The sequence below is a fragment of the Onychostoma macrolepis genome, chromosome 23 (assembly GCF_012432095.1).
Source record: "Onychostoma macrolepis isolate SWU-2019 chromosome 23, ASM1243209v1, whole genome shotgun sequence".
NCBI lineage: Eukaryota > Metazoa > Chordata > Actinopteri > Cypriniformes > Cyprinidae > Onychostoma > Onychostoma macrolepis.
The window spans coordinates 8,776,548-8,791,407 of NC_081177.1; the positions used below are offsets into that span (position 1 = coordinate 8,776,548).

The 14,860-nt window shown below is 38.6% G+C and overlaps 2 protein-coding genes across 2 annotated transcripts; both read right to left on the reverse strand.

The window, feature by feature from the left end:
- Nucleotides 1-104: 104 nt before the first annotated feature.
- LOC131532291 (tubulin alpha-1C chain) lies at nucleotides 105-3,175 on the reverse strand. The gene is made up of 4 exons (XM_058763807.1): nucleotides 3,018-3,175; nucleotides 1,571-1,793; nucleotides 1,338-1,486; nucleotides 105-1,226 (listed from the first exon to the last, which is right to left on the reverse strand). The coding sequence occupies exons 1-4, from the start codon at nucleotides 3,018-3,020 to the stop codon at nucleotides 252-254; spliced, it is 1,350 nt and encodes a 449-aa protein (XP_058619790.1). The 5' UTR covers nucleotides 3,021-3,175; the 3' UTR covers nucleotides 105-251.
- Nucleotides 3,176-4,256: 1,081 nt separating this feature from the next.
- Nucleotides 4,257-6,940, reverse strand: tuba1a (tubulin, alpha 1a). The gene is made up of 4 exons (XM_058763806.1): nucleotides 6,793-6,940; nucleotides 5,683-5,905; nucleotides 5,451-5,599; nucleotides 4,257-5,373 (listed from the first exon to the last, which is right to left on the reverse strand). Exons 1-4 carry the CDS (start codon nucleotides 6,793-6,795, stop codon nucleotides 4,393-4,395), a joined length of 1,356 nt encoding a protein of 451 aa, XP_058619789.1. The 5' UTR covers nucleotides 6,796-6,940; the 3' UTR covers nucleotides 4,257-4,392.
- Nucleotides 6,941-14,860: the final 7,920 nt, after the last annotated feature.

The window sequence follows — 14,860 nt, forward strand, 5'->3', positions numbered from 1 at the left end:
CTCTGAACTTTTTTGATCCACTTCAAATGTTGACTACTGTATACACAAAAAAAAAAGAAGAAAAAAGTCATAGTATTAGTCAAGGAGGAACATAGGGGAACATGTAAATATCACAAGATTTTATTTCTTTCAAAGAGCATAAAAATGTAAGATTGACCTTTTAACCAGATGACAACTGGAAAGTGAGGAAAAGAAACACAAAAATGACAACGGACAGGAAATCGAATAGGCAGTGGAAGTGAAAATCATTTCTAATATTCTTCACCCTCATCTTCTCCTTCCACACTCTCAGCCCCAACCTCCTCATAATCTTTCTCCAGGGCAGCCATGTCCTCTCTGGCCTCTGAGAACTCGCCCTCCTCCATACCCTCACCCACATACCAGTGGACAAAGGCACGCTTGGCGTACATTAGATCGAACTTATGATCGAGACGAGCCCAGGCCTCAGCAATAGCTGTGGTGTTGCTCAGCATGCACACAGCCCTCTGCACTTTAGCCAGATCACCACCTGGAACCACAGTGGGGGGCTGGTAGTTGATGCCAACCTTGAAACCAGTGGGACACCAGTCCACAAACTGGATGGTGCGCTTGGTCTTGATGGTGGCGATTGCGGCGTTCACGTCTTTGGGCACCACGTCACCACGGTACAGCAAGCAGCAAGCCATGTACTTGCCGTGACGTGGGTCGCATTTCACCATCTGATTAGCTGGCTCGAAGCAAGCATTAGTGATTTCAGACACCGAGAGCTGCTCATGGTAAGCCTTCTCTGCGGAGATCACTGGGGCATAAGTAGCTAATGGGAAGTGGATACGAGGATAGGGCACCAAGTTGGTCTGGAACTCGGTGAGATCGACATTGAGAGCACCATCAAATCTGAGGGAAGCTGTGATGGAGGACACAATCTGACTGATCAGCCTGTTGAGGTTGGTGTAAGTTGGACGCTCGATGTCGAGGTTCCTACGGCAGATATCGTAAATGGCCTCATTGTCTACCATGAAGGCGCAGTCAGAGTGCTCTAGGGTGGTGTGGGTGGTCAGGATGGCGTTGTAAGGCTCTACCACAGCGGTGGAGACCTGAGGAGCGGGGTAGATGGAGAACTCCAGCTTGGACTTCTTGCCATAGTCCACAGACAGACGCTCCATCAACAGAGAGGTGAAGCCAGAACCGGTTCCACCACCAAAGCTGTGGAACACCAGGAAACCCTGGAGGCCTGTGCACTGGTCAGCCTGAAAGACATGATTCATGTTAAAAAGGCAATTAAGTATTTTAATGTTTTAATTAGACATAATTTAATGCCACTTAACTTAAAAGGCGTTGTAATTTAATTAATGACTTACCAGTTTGCGAATTCTGTCCAAAACAAGATCAATGAGCTCTTTGCCAATAGTGTAGTGACCACGGGCGTAGTTATTGGCAGCATCTTCCTTTCCAGTGATGAGCTGTTCAGGGTGGAACAGCTGACGGTATGTACCAGTGCGCACCTCATCTGGAAAGATGGGTCAATTTTTAGCAACCGGAGCACTTTGACGTACAGAATTATCATAACTTAAATCAAGTCCCATTCTCTTACCAATGACAGTGGGCTCCAGATCTACAAACACAGCCCTGGGGACGTGCTTTCCAGCTCCGGTCTCACTGAAGAAGGTGTTGAAGGAATCATCACCTCTTCCAATGGTCTTGTCGCTGGGCATCTGCCCATCCGGCTGGATGCCGTGCTCAAGACAATAGAGTTCCCAGCAGGCATTGCCAATCTGGACTCCAGCCTGACCAACGTGGATAGAGATGCACTCACGCTGTGAAGAAACAATACACCTTAGGTCAACATTCTTTAATTACAAATAATGATTTAACCATTCGATCATGAATGTTCTCAAAATAAAACTGCTTTTACTAGTTTGTAAGGCTAACAAAGGACTCTTTGATGAGCATGTTAACATATACGAAAGGACTCTTTTTGTACCAAAGCAATTTTTTTAAATTTATGCATTAAAGCAGCATTGATGGAAAATGCCTCTACTGCAGATCAGAAACTGCTATAGTCGCACAAATCCATGACCACACAAACAGCTGATGAAACAGATCTGCCTTTGTCTCACTGTTTCAAAGGGGGAGGTGGGGAGATTTACGGTTTCATTACAGTGAGCCTGCATTCCTTAATTACATCAACATTTGAAGTATAAAAGACCTACAAAAATCTACAACACCATGACATTAATTTTTTAATAAGTTAGAATATCCAAGCCTAGTATATTACTACACAATTTGAATTCAGACAAATCTGAATTGGGTAAACCACTTCTCGATTTTAGGCTGGTCATGCTCATGAACCACTTAAGCTTAATCATGATGAACTTAAGTTAAGCCTCTTGACACAAGAGCACTGGTATTCATCAAGTTTCGCCAGAACGCACGTGGTCCTCCTGACTCACTTCCCCTGCTGGTAACTCTAGCACACTGCTTTAGAGAAATGACTTTGCATAGTCATCAGAACAAAGGAAAATATTTTACTACACACGTCAGTATATCGACCACACAATCTTGGTAATGAGACCGGTTCATATACATACACACATACATATATATATATATATCTGTCGTTTTTGATCAATTAAAAAAACGGAAACTTTTTAATTTGTATGAATTGTACGCCAAATTACACAAAGTCTCGTGGACTTTATATTTTTAAGAGACACGTTTTTATTTTTTCCCCCTTTACATTTAATCTGTAAAACCTGACCCAGAAACTTAAAGTTTAAGAAAAGACAAATAAATTAATAAAATAAAACATTTAATAATTCGCGAGTTCAAATACCTAACGTACCAAAATGAGACAAAGAAAATAACTTCGTAGGCTCAATGCTTAAATTTACAGGACTAAAGTACATGACCTAAATATTAAAATTATGATCCATATTATTAAATATTGTGTCAAAAACCGTTTTCACAGATGTTGTAAAACACCCTTCTTTAACGATAATAACACCTCTTTATATGTTAACAAAAAGTTTTTTACTCACCATTTTCGAACTTTTTGCTAAAAAAAATAAAAAATTTACGAGGAGATAGAGATGGTAGGTTTTCTGTTATTAATGCTCTCACAGGTCGACTTTTATGAGTCTGGTGAGAATGAATCGTCTGAAAAGGCGGGTGGGAATATTTATACTTTTCGGTCAGTCGTCACCAAGGCGGAGAGCTCCCGACGAGGCGTTTTCGCTTCCTGTCACATCCCCATTGGTTCGTCTGAGAGTCAGTGACACCCCATTGGCTGATTCTAACCTCTGAACAATAACGTCTCTGTGACAAGAAAATGCTGTACGAGGCGGGCGGGACCTGAGCTGGACGAACTTGAGTAATGGATATTGGTCATATGAAAAATTAACACTTAATAAAATTGAAGAAAATTAACCTTTTTGTCTTTGATGTTTTGTATAAAATAGGGTGTGTAGCACTGTACTTAATTATGGGCATAGATGACTGTTGTTCTATTTAAATACATGCATTTTGCGTTAGCCTACCGGTTAATCAAGTCAGAAACAATGTGGATATTGTATTTTCTTTGCTTGCATAATTACCTGCCATTTAGAAAAAAAAACCCATCTCATTAATCAGAGTCTTGGCATGAGGAAACTTTCTTGATAATTCAGATTAAATAAAACACCAAAAGCCGATCATTTTATGCTAATTATATGTTCATCAGAAAACCACACAACTACGGTTCAGGAATCATATATTTAATTTGTACGAAATGTAATGCTATGCACTGCCCCACATACTTAAAACAGACTGAATTGTTCTTATGGAATGTTGCTGCAAGGAAAATGTCTTTTTTGAAACTGGATAATAAAGAATGAAAATAGTCATAAAAGACTTTCATAGAAATGTTTGTAATTTACTGAAGCAATGAATGCTACTTTATTATTTGCTAATGGTTCTCTACATGATGTGTTTCTGTGCTGTTACTTTCTGGATGGAACCCAAGTAAGGAGAAACAGATTTCTACTTGTACGGTAATTTCTGTGTCATTCATGGGCCCTGATGTATACCATCTAATGTATGTATGTACATTTTCCTCAGTATTGGTGTGCAACAAAAGTGTCATGTTGAAAGATGGTTGAACTTGAGCATTCCCATTTTTTTTTTATTAACTTTCAATTATATGTCACCTGTTCTATTGTTGATCATTAAAACACCATCATTGCTTATATCTGTTGTAGCCTAAAAAAATATACACAATAACTTAAGACAAGGCAACTTAATTCGTTTGAAAAGGAGGTTTATTTCAGATGTCCAAAGAATTGTAACAACATCATTTTCATTGGTTGTAAGGTTTATTTTTCACTGCTTGAATTTTTCCATGTCATGGTTCCTGCATGTTGCACTTTATTCTGTCATTTAATATTCCTCACCCTCCTCTTCTCCTTCACCCTCAACAGAATCGACACCAACCTCCTCATAATCTTTCTCCAGGGCTGCCATGTCCTCTCTGGCCTCTGAGAACTCGCCCTCCTCCATACCCTCACCCACATACCAGTGGACAAAGGCACGCTTGGCGTACATTAGATCGAACTTATGATCGAGACGAGCCCAGGCCTCAGCAATAGCTGTGGTGTTGCTCAGCATGCACACGGCCCTCTGCACTTTAGCCAGATCACCACCTGGAACCACAGTGGGGGGCTGGTAGTTGATGCCAACCTTGAAACCAGTGGGACACCAGTCCACAAACTGGATGGTGCGCTTGGTCTTGATGGTGGCGATTGCGGCGTTCACGTCTTTGGGCACCACGTCACCACGGTACAGCAAGCAGCAAGCCATGTACTTGCCGTGACGTGGGTCGCATTTCACCATCTGATTAGCTGGCTCGAAGCAAGCATTAGTGATTTCAGACACCGAGAGCTGCTCATGGTAAGCCTTCTCTGCGGAGATCACTGGGGCATAAGTAGCTAATGGGAAGTGGATACGAGGATAGGGCACCAAGTTGGTCTGGAACTCTGTAAGATCGACATTGAGGGCACCATCAAATCTGAGGGAAGCTGTGATGGAGGACACAATCTGGCCGATGAGCCTGTTTAGGTTGGTGTAAGTAGGACGCTCGATGTCGAGGTTCCTACGGCAGATATCGTAAATGGCCTCATTGTCTACCATGAAGGCGCAGTCAGAGTGCTCTAGGGTGGTGTGGGTGGTCAGGATGGAGTTGTAAGGCTCTACCACAGCGGTGGAGACCTGAGGAGCGGGGTAGATGGAGAACTCCAGCTTGGACTTCTTGCCATAGTCCACAGACAGACGCTCCATCAGCAGAGAGGTGAAGCCAGAACCGGTTCCACCACCAAAGCTGTGGAACACCAGGAAACCCTGGAGACCTGTGCACTGGTCAGCCTGAAAAGAAATGGTCTGGTCATTAATCCAACATAATATATAATCAATTTTATGTTCATTTATTTACAACTACCTACCAGTTTGCGAATCCTGTCCAGTACCAGGTCAATGATTTCCTTTCCAATAGTGTAGTGACCACGGGCGTAGTTATTGGCAGCATCTTCCTTTCCTGTGATGAGCTGCTCAGGGTGGAACAGCTGACGGTATGTACCAGTGCGCACCTCATCTGCACAGATGCTCAACGTTTAGCAAACGGAGCACTTTGATGTACAGAATTATCATAACTTAAATCAAATCCCATTTTCTTACCAATGACAGTGGGCTCCAGATCTACAAACACAGCCCTGGGGACGTGCTTTCCAGCTCCGGTCTCACTGAAGAAGGTGTTGAAGGAGTCATCACCTCCTCCAATGGTCTTGTCGCTGGGCATCTGCCCATCCGGCTGGATGCCGTGCTCAAGACAATAGAGTTCCCAGCAGGCATTGCCAATCTGGACTCCAGCCTGACCAACGTGGATAGAGATGCACTCACGCTGTGAAGAAAATGGCAAAAGTTAAAAGTCAAACTAAACAAATATCACTGCACTATATAAATGTCACTCGCTTGTAAAGCTTTAATATGACAAGCTGTATTTCACCCAACATTCGAACTTCTAAGACTACATACAGCCTGAATATCCTGTTTCTGTGCAATAATATCCTAGTGAGATATCATGCCAGATGAAGTGATCATATAACACCCTCAACTGCTGGTTTACTGGTAATGTCCATCAGCTGCATTAGTGATGCTGCCTACATCACCATGAATATTTAACAGCTTCACCCACAGCCCTGAAATGCGATACGACTTCTGTAAATAAATTTAATCGCAAGGATCGTCCCCCGTTCTTTAAATATTCTTAATAGTACTTAGAAAAAAAGAAGATTAAAAAATAAATGACAATATCCTTTGGGAGGCGCTGCATCTCTCTCTCTCTCTCTCTCTCTCTTTTTTTTTTTTTTTGGTCCATTGATTCAATATGACACCGTACCGGACAGCATGGAGCCGGCTACACCCAGATTATTTATGCGGCTCCATTCTCTTTGTTGTCTCGTTCTAGCGTTCTCCATATTCCCAAAACCTCTTATTTTTCCATATTCTTTCTTAATTTATAAACACATCCATGACTATATTATGTAAAATACATAAATTAACAATAATTAAAAAAACACATCATTTACAAAACCAAAGCGTTTTTGAGATTGTGATTTTTTTAAAAATATATATTAAATTGTTTTTCATAAAGGTATATTTTATATACCAGAAATATTTTTTAAAGACGCAGTTAACATAAAATACATTAAAAGCCAGTCAATAAGCAGAATAAAAAATGTTTACTTCTATAAGTAATCAAAATTAAGTATATGAAGTCGTGCTCACCATTGTTCCTGTTAGTGTTGCTTGGCCGGATGAGAAAAGATTCTAGACGGAGAGATCTCACAGTTCGACAACTAAGGGGTCGATGTAAGAAGAATAACGTTATAACGGACTGACCTGACTTTATATATGAGTGTTGCCCAGGCGACTACGTTTTTTGCCTTTGATTGGTCAGACGCGGTGAAATCTGCCCAGTTCGGAGGGCTAGACGAATTCCTATTGGTTGTCAGGAAGATTAAGGTTAGTTAGACACCTCCCAGAACCTCACCCAACAGATCTGAAACACTGAATCATAGGCCTACTGAAAAACGTTTTATTCCAAGACTTAATTGTTTCGGAATCAAAGATTTTGATCAAAATCAACTATCAAATCTTAAGAATGTTGCTGTAGTCAGCTGCTAGAAAGGAGAAAGGCTGAAACTGTAATTTGATGTACGTTTGGTTGTTCCCCATCAACATCCTTTCATGCTTTTAATGACTCAAAATTGGTTGCATTAATATAACCGTATACATGAAGTAATGTACAAAAATTTTTTGCCTTTATGTAGGCCTACTAGCATCTTTGTGTAACTTGATCAACCTATTCTCCATCTGTTCTTTTTGATACCTTCTGCCCTTTTAAGAGCTTTGCCTGAGGTATTTTGTAGTAAGTTGTCACATATTCTTTTCCCATTCTTTAAACTTTTATCTTTGTGCTCAAAAAAATAAATAAAAAAAATAAAAAGAACTAAGAGAGGGACTATTGTATATAGTTTAACCAAGTTGCACTTAAACCTATTTCAAATGAGCTACTGTGATGAAATTACTAGGCCTACATGATCTTCTGAGGTGACAGATGTTATTCTAAGACTCTGTGAAAAATATAAATGATTTACAGGTAAACACAGTTACAGATGACGTTGTACAACATATTCTATAATTCAAGAAATAATAGCTTATGACAATCAGCAGCCAATAATCAGCATTTCCTCACTATTCTTTACTAAAATGCATATGAATATGAATATGATTAGTGAAATGTTTAAAATGTTGCGTCATAAATGTATGAGGTCAAATGACCCTGCGTGGACGTTGGGGAATATAGGCCAGGGACTAAGACACCCAACCCCCCCATTCCCTCCTCCCAGGCTCCAGCCGTTGCTAAGAGATGAATAACGGAGTTGCTTAGATACCGACTAGAGTCCTGGAGATAATACACAAGCCTACATTAACGGCCATTATGTAGTGATCACATGATCCTGAATCTGAATAGCAGCACTCAGGGGGAGGATGCAGCTGCCCCAGCAGAGAGTGAGGGGAAGGCCCATCCTTTTAAACACCAACTCTTCCATCTGGCCCTATTTACTAGTAGTTACCCCAATTCCACATTCTGATTCTGTCATCATCAACAAATCATCTATCTATCTATCTATCTATCTATCTATCTATCTATCTATCTATCTATCTATCTATCTATCTATCTATCTATCTATCTATTTTATGTGAGCCCAAAAAGATTGTTTTCCAGAATAAATTTTTTTTTGAGCCACTCATAATCATTGGCCTTTGAAAGATGATGATTGTCTCGGGGGACGTAATGTTTTTACTCTGTCATGGTTACTTGCTTTGTATCTGCTGCCATAAATAGCCATACTTCTTCAATATATATAGAGTCATGGCCAAAAATATCGGCACCCTTGGTAAATATGATCAAAGAAGTCTGTAATTAATCTGCATTTTTAATCCTTTTGATCTTTTATTTTAAAAAATCACAAAAATCTAACCTTTCATTGGATAATAAGAATTTAAAATGGGGGGAAATATCATTATGAAATAAATGTTTTTCTCTAATACACATTGGCCACAATTAACGCCTTTTATTCAATATTTTTTGAAACCTCCATTTGCCAGTTTAACAGCTCTAAATGTTCTCCTATAATGCCTGATGAGGTTAGAGAACACCTGACAAGAGATCAGAGACCATTCCTTCATCCAGAATCACTCCAGACCCTTTAGATTCCCAGCTCCATGTTGGTGCTTCTTCTCTTCAGTTCACCACTCATTTTCTATAGGGTTCAGGTCAGAGGACTGGAATGGCCAGCAGAAGCTTGGTTTTGTGCTCAGTGACCCATTTTTGTGTTGTTTTTGAGGTTTGTGTTTGGATTATTGTACGGTTGGAGGATCCAAACATGGCCCATTATAAGATTTCTAACAGAGTCAGTCACTTATTGATTTTTTATCTGTTGGTATTTGATAGAATCCATGATGCCATGTGTCTAAACAAGATGTTCAGGACCTCCAACAAAAATATAGGCCCAAAACATCAAAAATACAGCAGTATATTTCATTGTACACATGGGGTACTTTTTATCCCTGTGTTCACCAAACCCATCTTGAGTGTTTGCTAAAAAGCTCATTTTTTAGTTTCATCTGACCATAGAAGCCAGTCCCATTTGAAGTTCCAGTCGTGTCTGATAACTGAATATGCTGGAGTTTGTTTTTGGAGGACCCAATTTTTCTTGAAACCTTCCCAAACAACATGTGTGTCACAGTCTCAGTCACCAGCCCTCTCACTCAGTCACCAGCCCAGAACTACATTTCCCAGCAGCCCGTCTGGTTCACACCTGCACCCTGCCCCCAATCAGCACACCTCTTACTGACCACCTCATTTCCCCACGCTATATAAACTGTCACCAGTCACATCACAGTTGTCTGGTCTTGTTGCAGTTTCTCCAGTCTTCCAACCTTGCGTTTTTTCATGTTCCAGTTTACCTACTACCTGCCAATTGAAGAATATATTGTGTATGGATGGTGAGGTTGGATATCTTCTGGAGTTTTGGTGAACATCAGCCTGTCTACTCATCTGAAGCACTTACCTGGATTCCCCTACCTGCCCTTCTGCCATCGGCAGTTCATCTGTTCTTATATCCTTATACCTGCAAGGGAAAAAGAAACCTATTATCATGAAGTCATTTGAACTCTTTATGAAATCTGGACACTTACCTGAGTTGCTGTTTGGAATTCCCCATTGGATCTTTCTGTTCGACTATCCTGCTAAAGCAAAGACTGTTTAAGCTATCTTCCTTTAAGTTATGTTATGATGAATGTCCAGTCTAAATGTACCTGCCTCAGTTTACTTCTGCTGTATAAATAAACATATCCCAGTTAACTTACCTGTGCTTCTGTCTGTTTTGTGACAATGTGGTGACGTAGGTGCTGTTTGACAATTTTTTTTTTCTTAACTATTTTCTGCAATTCTCCAGCTGTGGTCCTTGGAGAGTCTTTAGCCACTCAAACTCTCCTTCTCACCGTGCATTAGGACGATATAGACACACGTCCTCTTCCAGGCAGTTTCGTAACATTTTATGTTGATTGGAAATTCTTAATAATTGCCCTGATGGTGGAAATGGGAATTTTCACTGCTCTAGCTCTTTTCTTAAAGCCACTTCACTAATTTGTGAAGCTCAATTATCTTTTGCTGCACATCAGAAATATATTCTTTGGTTTTTCTCATTGTGATGGATGATTAAGGGAATTTGGGCTTTGTTTTCCCTCCTATTTATGTTTCTGTGAAACAGGAAGCCATGGCTGGATAATGTCATGTTCATAATCACACTGGAGTGCTCAAAATTGTGAATATGAATGGGAATATACTTCAGAGATATTTTACTCATAAGAATTTCTAGGGGTGCCAATAATTGTGTACAACGTGTATTAGAGAAAAAACATTTATTTCATAATATTTCCCCCCATTTAAAATTCTTATCCAATGAAAGGTTAGATTTTTGTGATTTATTTTTTTTAAATAAAAGATCAAAAGGATTAACAATGCAGATTAATTTTCACAGCCTTCTTTGATCATATTTACCAAGGGTGCCGATATTTTTGGCCATGACTGTATATGTATATATATCCTCTTAGACTTGCATTTAAGACATTGTATTGCAATTGATGAATGTAAGATTCTTACTTTAGCATATATTACAGTTTGGTTAAAACCAGTTCATTCCTAAATGTCCTTTCCCCCCTCTTCTCTCTCTTTCTCTTCCCTTTCCTTGTTTTCATGCATGAGCTTTCATTTTATTGTTTATAGTCTGGTTGCTAACAACAGTTAAGCAGTGAAGACAATAAGCCTACAGGTCTCATACAGCTCCTCGGACATGTTTAGAATAATAACACTTTCATATATACCTTAGGAATTCACTGTAGTCTTATATCACATAAACAATTTATATTTATAATATATAATGTTATATATATATATATATATATATATATATATATATATATGTATATAACATTTTCTGTTATATATATATATATATATATATATATATTTATTTATTTATTTTTTTTTGTGTATGTGTGTATGTATGCATGTATATATGAGCAATGAACATTGAACATCCTTGCATGTTTAGCCCTTTCATTTTGCAATTTTTAATGCCAGATCAATCAACTGCTCTACAACAGATTACATCCCTGCAGCTTTTTCAGCATAATTTCCGATTCTGCTTACTGCAGTGCACAACCCATTAAGACAAGGCCCAAAAATCAATATTGTCAGTGGTGCAGGCCTAAAACAGACTACAGTTATCCTGCAGGGACAAGCGGTTATAACAGGAAGAGAACAAGATATAACAAATACTGATATGCAAAGTGATATGCAAAGACTGACGGACATGATACAATTATCTTATAATTTAGATCCAGAGCTTCTCTTCTGCCTTATCTACTTCCAGATGTTATCTGATATCTACACTGGAGACATTGGACATCTGAACAATAGAGTTTAAATAAATGAATTAGACAGATAAAAAAATAAAAAGGAGCAAAACGTGTTATTATAAAATAAAAAGTTTGGAGGTTTCTTTTAAATGAGCAATGCTATATTCGTAAAGCACTGCAAGCATTTAGCTGATGTAAAAAAGTCCATTACTCATTTAATATGGGTTACAGACTGACATTAAGTACACAAAGTCAATGGCAGAATACCAAAAAGGTTGTGTGGTTTATGTTTAAAGTTTGCTCACCACTGGCAACTGCACACAGTCCCATCCCTCCCATCCTATTCTCATAGCAGCAGCTGTGAAAATTCCCAACAGTATTCCAGCCAATAGGACACTTCCGATGGAATGCTAAGCTTGCATCATTTGAGAATTTTGCTATGTTGTAAGCAAGCACACTTGTGATTGGATAAACAATATGTGATTATATGAAAGTCTGGTTATATTAGTCAAGAGTTACACCATCATATTTATTTAAACGTTTAAGCTAAGGAAACAGGAGTCTGAAAGACTCAACAAACTGCCTAAAATACCAGAGATAGCTCGGAAGTAAGTAGGAGTCTCAAACCAATCGTTGTGCTCAGACATCCAGACCCTGCAATTAGCAATGTGCAGTCATGGGTATGTTTAACACACACAAACAGGCTTCCAGTTTTGCAGAAACCTGGTTACAGATGTGAACAGCTCACTGACACTGACAGAGCAGGAAAAAAGAGTCAAGTTGTTCACGTGACAAACACGATGACATAATTTCAACAAAATCTAGGACACAGAGGGAGGAGAGATAGCAAGGAGGACAGTGGGAGGAGGGTTCATTATGGTACCATGCAACACTATAGGCCCAGTCTGATAGCATCTACTGTGTGATTGTATCTGCATTCAGATATTTTATGCTTTAAAGCGCAGTGTTCACAAACTCAACACTATAAAAAAAAATGTCAGGTAACCTTAAAGTGTGATTCATGTGGTCCCTACTGACAATAACAGTTGAACCCGGTCTTAGCTGGTTTGTGCTGGTGTCTGAAGCTCTTATTTATTATTAGTCACAAATTTGACCTCAGCTATACTTACAGTTTTTTTCAATTGCTAACAAGCATTATTCAATACTGAAACATCTTATGTTCTTATCATTTTACTAACTGCATTACAGCACAAAGAATGAATGAGAAAAGCAGCATTTCCCCCCTATTTCTTTATATACCAAAAACAAAAACTCATCAGCAGTTATTTGTGAAAAAATTACACATACAAAATTTACTTGTGTAAAAGAAAAACACACAAAAATAAATATAAAAAGTTGAAAAAAAATATGCATAAAAAATACTGAAGCAATAATTACCAAAAAAAAAAAACCAAAAAAAACATCAGCAGTCTAGTGTAATGAGGTGCTGTATGTGCAGTATTTGAGTCCCAGCTGCTGCAGGAGTCTTTCTGTGTGGAGTTTGTATGTTCTCTCCATGTTGACGTTGGTTTCCTCTGGGTTTCTCCCACAATCCAGAGACATACAGGACAGGTGAACTGGAGACTTTAGTGAGTGTGAATATGAATGTGTGTGATGGACTGGCCATCTGTCCAGGGGGTATCCCTGCCTATGACCCATGAAAGGCTCCAGCCTCATGACCCTACAAGTGCTAGGAAAAATGTATGGAATAGATGGATGGATGTTCAGTACTGTGAGGGTTCTAGTCCTCCCTCTCTCTGACACTCTTTTTTCCCCACCAATGTGTCTTCCTTGATCCATGTTTCCAAACAAAATCATTCCGAAACCATCCATTTATCAAAAGATAACCAAAAAGAAAGAAAGAAGAAGAAGAAGAAGAAGGACATCTGGCTTGCCTTTCAGCTGAAATTGCATTTAGTTGTGTTTGGAATAATTATTATTCAATTTAATAATAAATATTCTGCTAAGATTTTATATTTCAATATAATTCCTGCAGAAATCCTGCCATCGTTCTGATTTGAATGTGCTTTTATCAGTTTTGAAAGCAGTTTGTTATCATTTGAAAAATGTGCTGAAAATGTGTAGTGTTTTGCAGGTTGTGGAGTATGTATGTTTGTGGTTTTTGAAAAATGTGGTCATTGCATGCATTTTGCCTGAAAGCAATGAAAAATGATTCACAGTTTGGTCCGCATAGACTTCTGTATCGCTGAATGTGTGAACAGTTTTGAAAATGTGGCTTCAGTATTGAACAATGCTTGTCAGCAATTTAAAAAAACTGTAAAGGGTTAGTTCACCCAAAAATGAAAATTCTGTCATTAATTACTCACTCTCATGTTGTTCCAAAACCGTAAGACCTTTGTTCATCTTCGGAACTCAAATTAAGATATTTTTTGATGAAATCTGAGAGCTCTCTGGCCCTCCATAGACTGAACGTAAAGAACACTGATTACGTTCAGTAGACAGCGCGCCCATGCTGAATGTAAACAATTCTGTGGTAGTCTCCTAAATTGCGGAAGACGGTAACTCGGGAAGTAGAATTGCTGAATAAATTGTTATTATTGTTTTCTTTGCACACAAAAAGTATTCTCGTAGCTTCATATAATTACGGTTGTCACATGGACTATTTTACAGATGTCCTTGCTACGTTTTTGTGCCTTGATCATCAATATAATATATAGTATACATCACAGCTGAACAATACCAGGAATGATAAGGCATGCCAAAAGATTCTTCCCAAGATGCCTTGCCAGAGAAGATATCAGGTGTGATGTGGATGAGAACATGTGGCCAAACGCAGAAGACCGGGCAGATTAGATTACTTTTTTTATTTTTTTTTTATTCAGAATTTTTTTTCTGTTTGTATATTCACATAATAAATGACAACTATATTGCATTTTTTCGCTTTTTGTTATCTTGCATTCTTGTTTTTCTAATGTCCTGTTGCAAATAAAGCCTTTAATGCAGCAATTCTGTATCTGTCACTTTTTTCCCCCATAAACCGTTCATTCTATAAAGCTACTCTGAGATGGGTCATTCAATTTTTGTATTGAATTTCTGCAGCAAAATAAACAAAATACATGCATTTACTAAACCCAAAAAGAAAAAGAAACTGTAGTGTAAAACACAATCTATGATCAATGCAATATACTGTCTATTGTATAAGGTCAGACCTGACACTTAAAATAATGCAGTTTCTGTAATTCCATTTGATGTTAGTGTTTTTATGATATTGTGCTATGATTGACTAAATGTGTTAGTGTTTTGGAATAATAATTTGATTTGGAGACGTGTTTGCAGTGTTTAGGTAGATGTAGTGTATTGTGTTAGTGTATTATTGTAATTTGAAAATTAGTGTTAGAGTTTA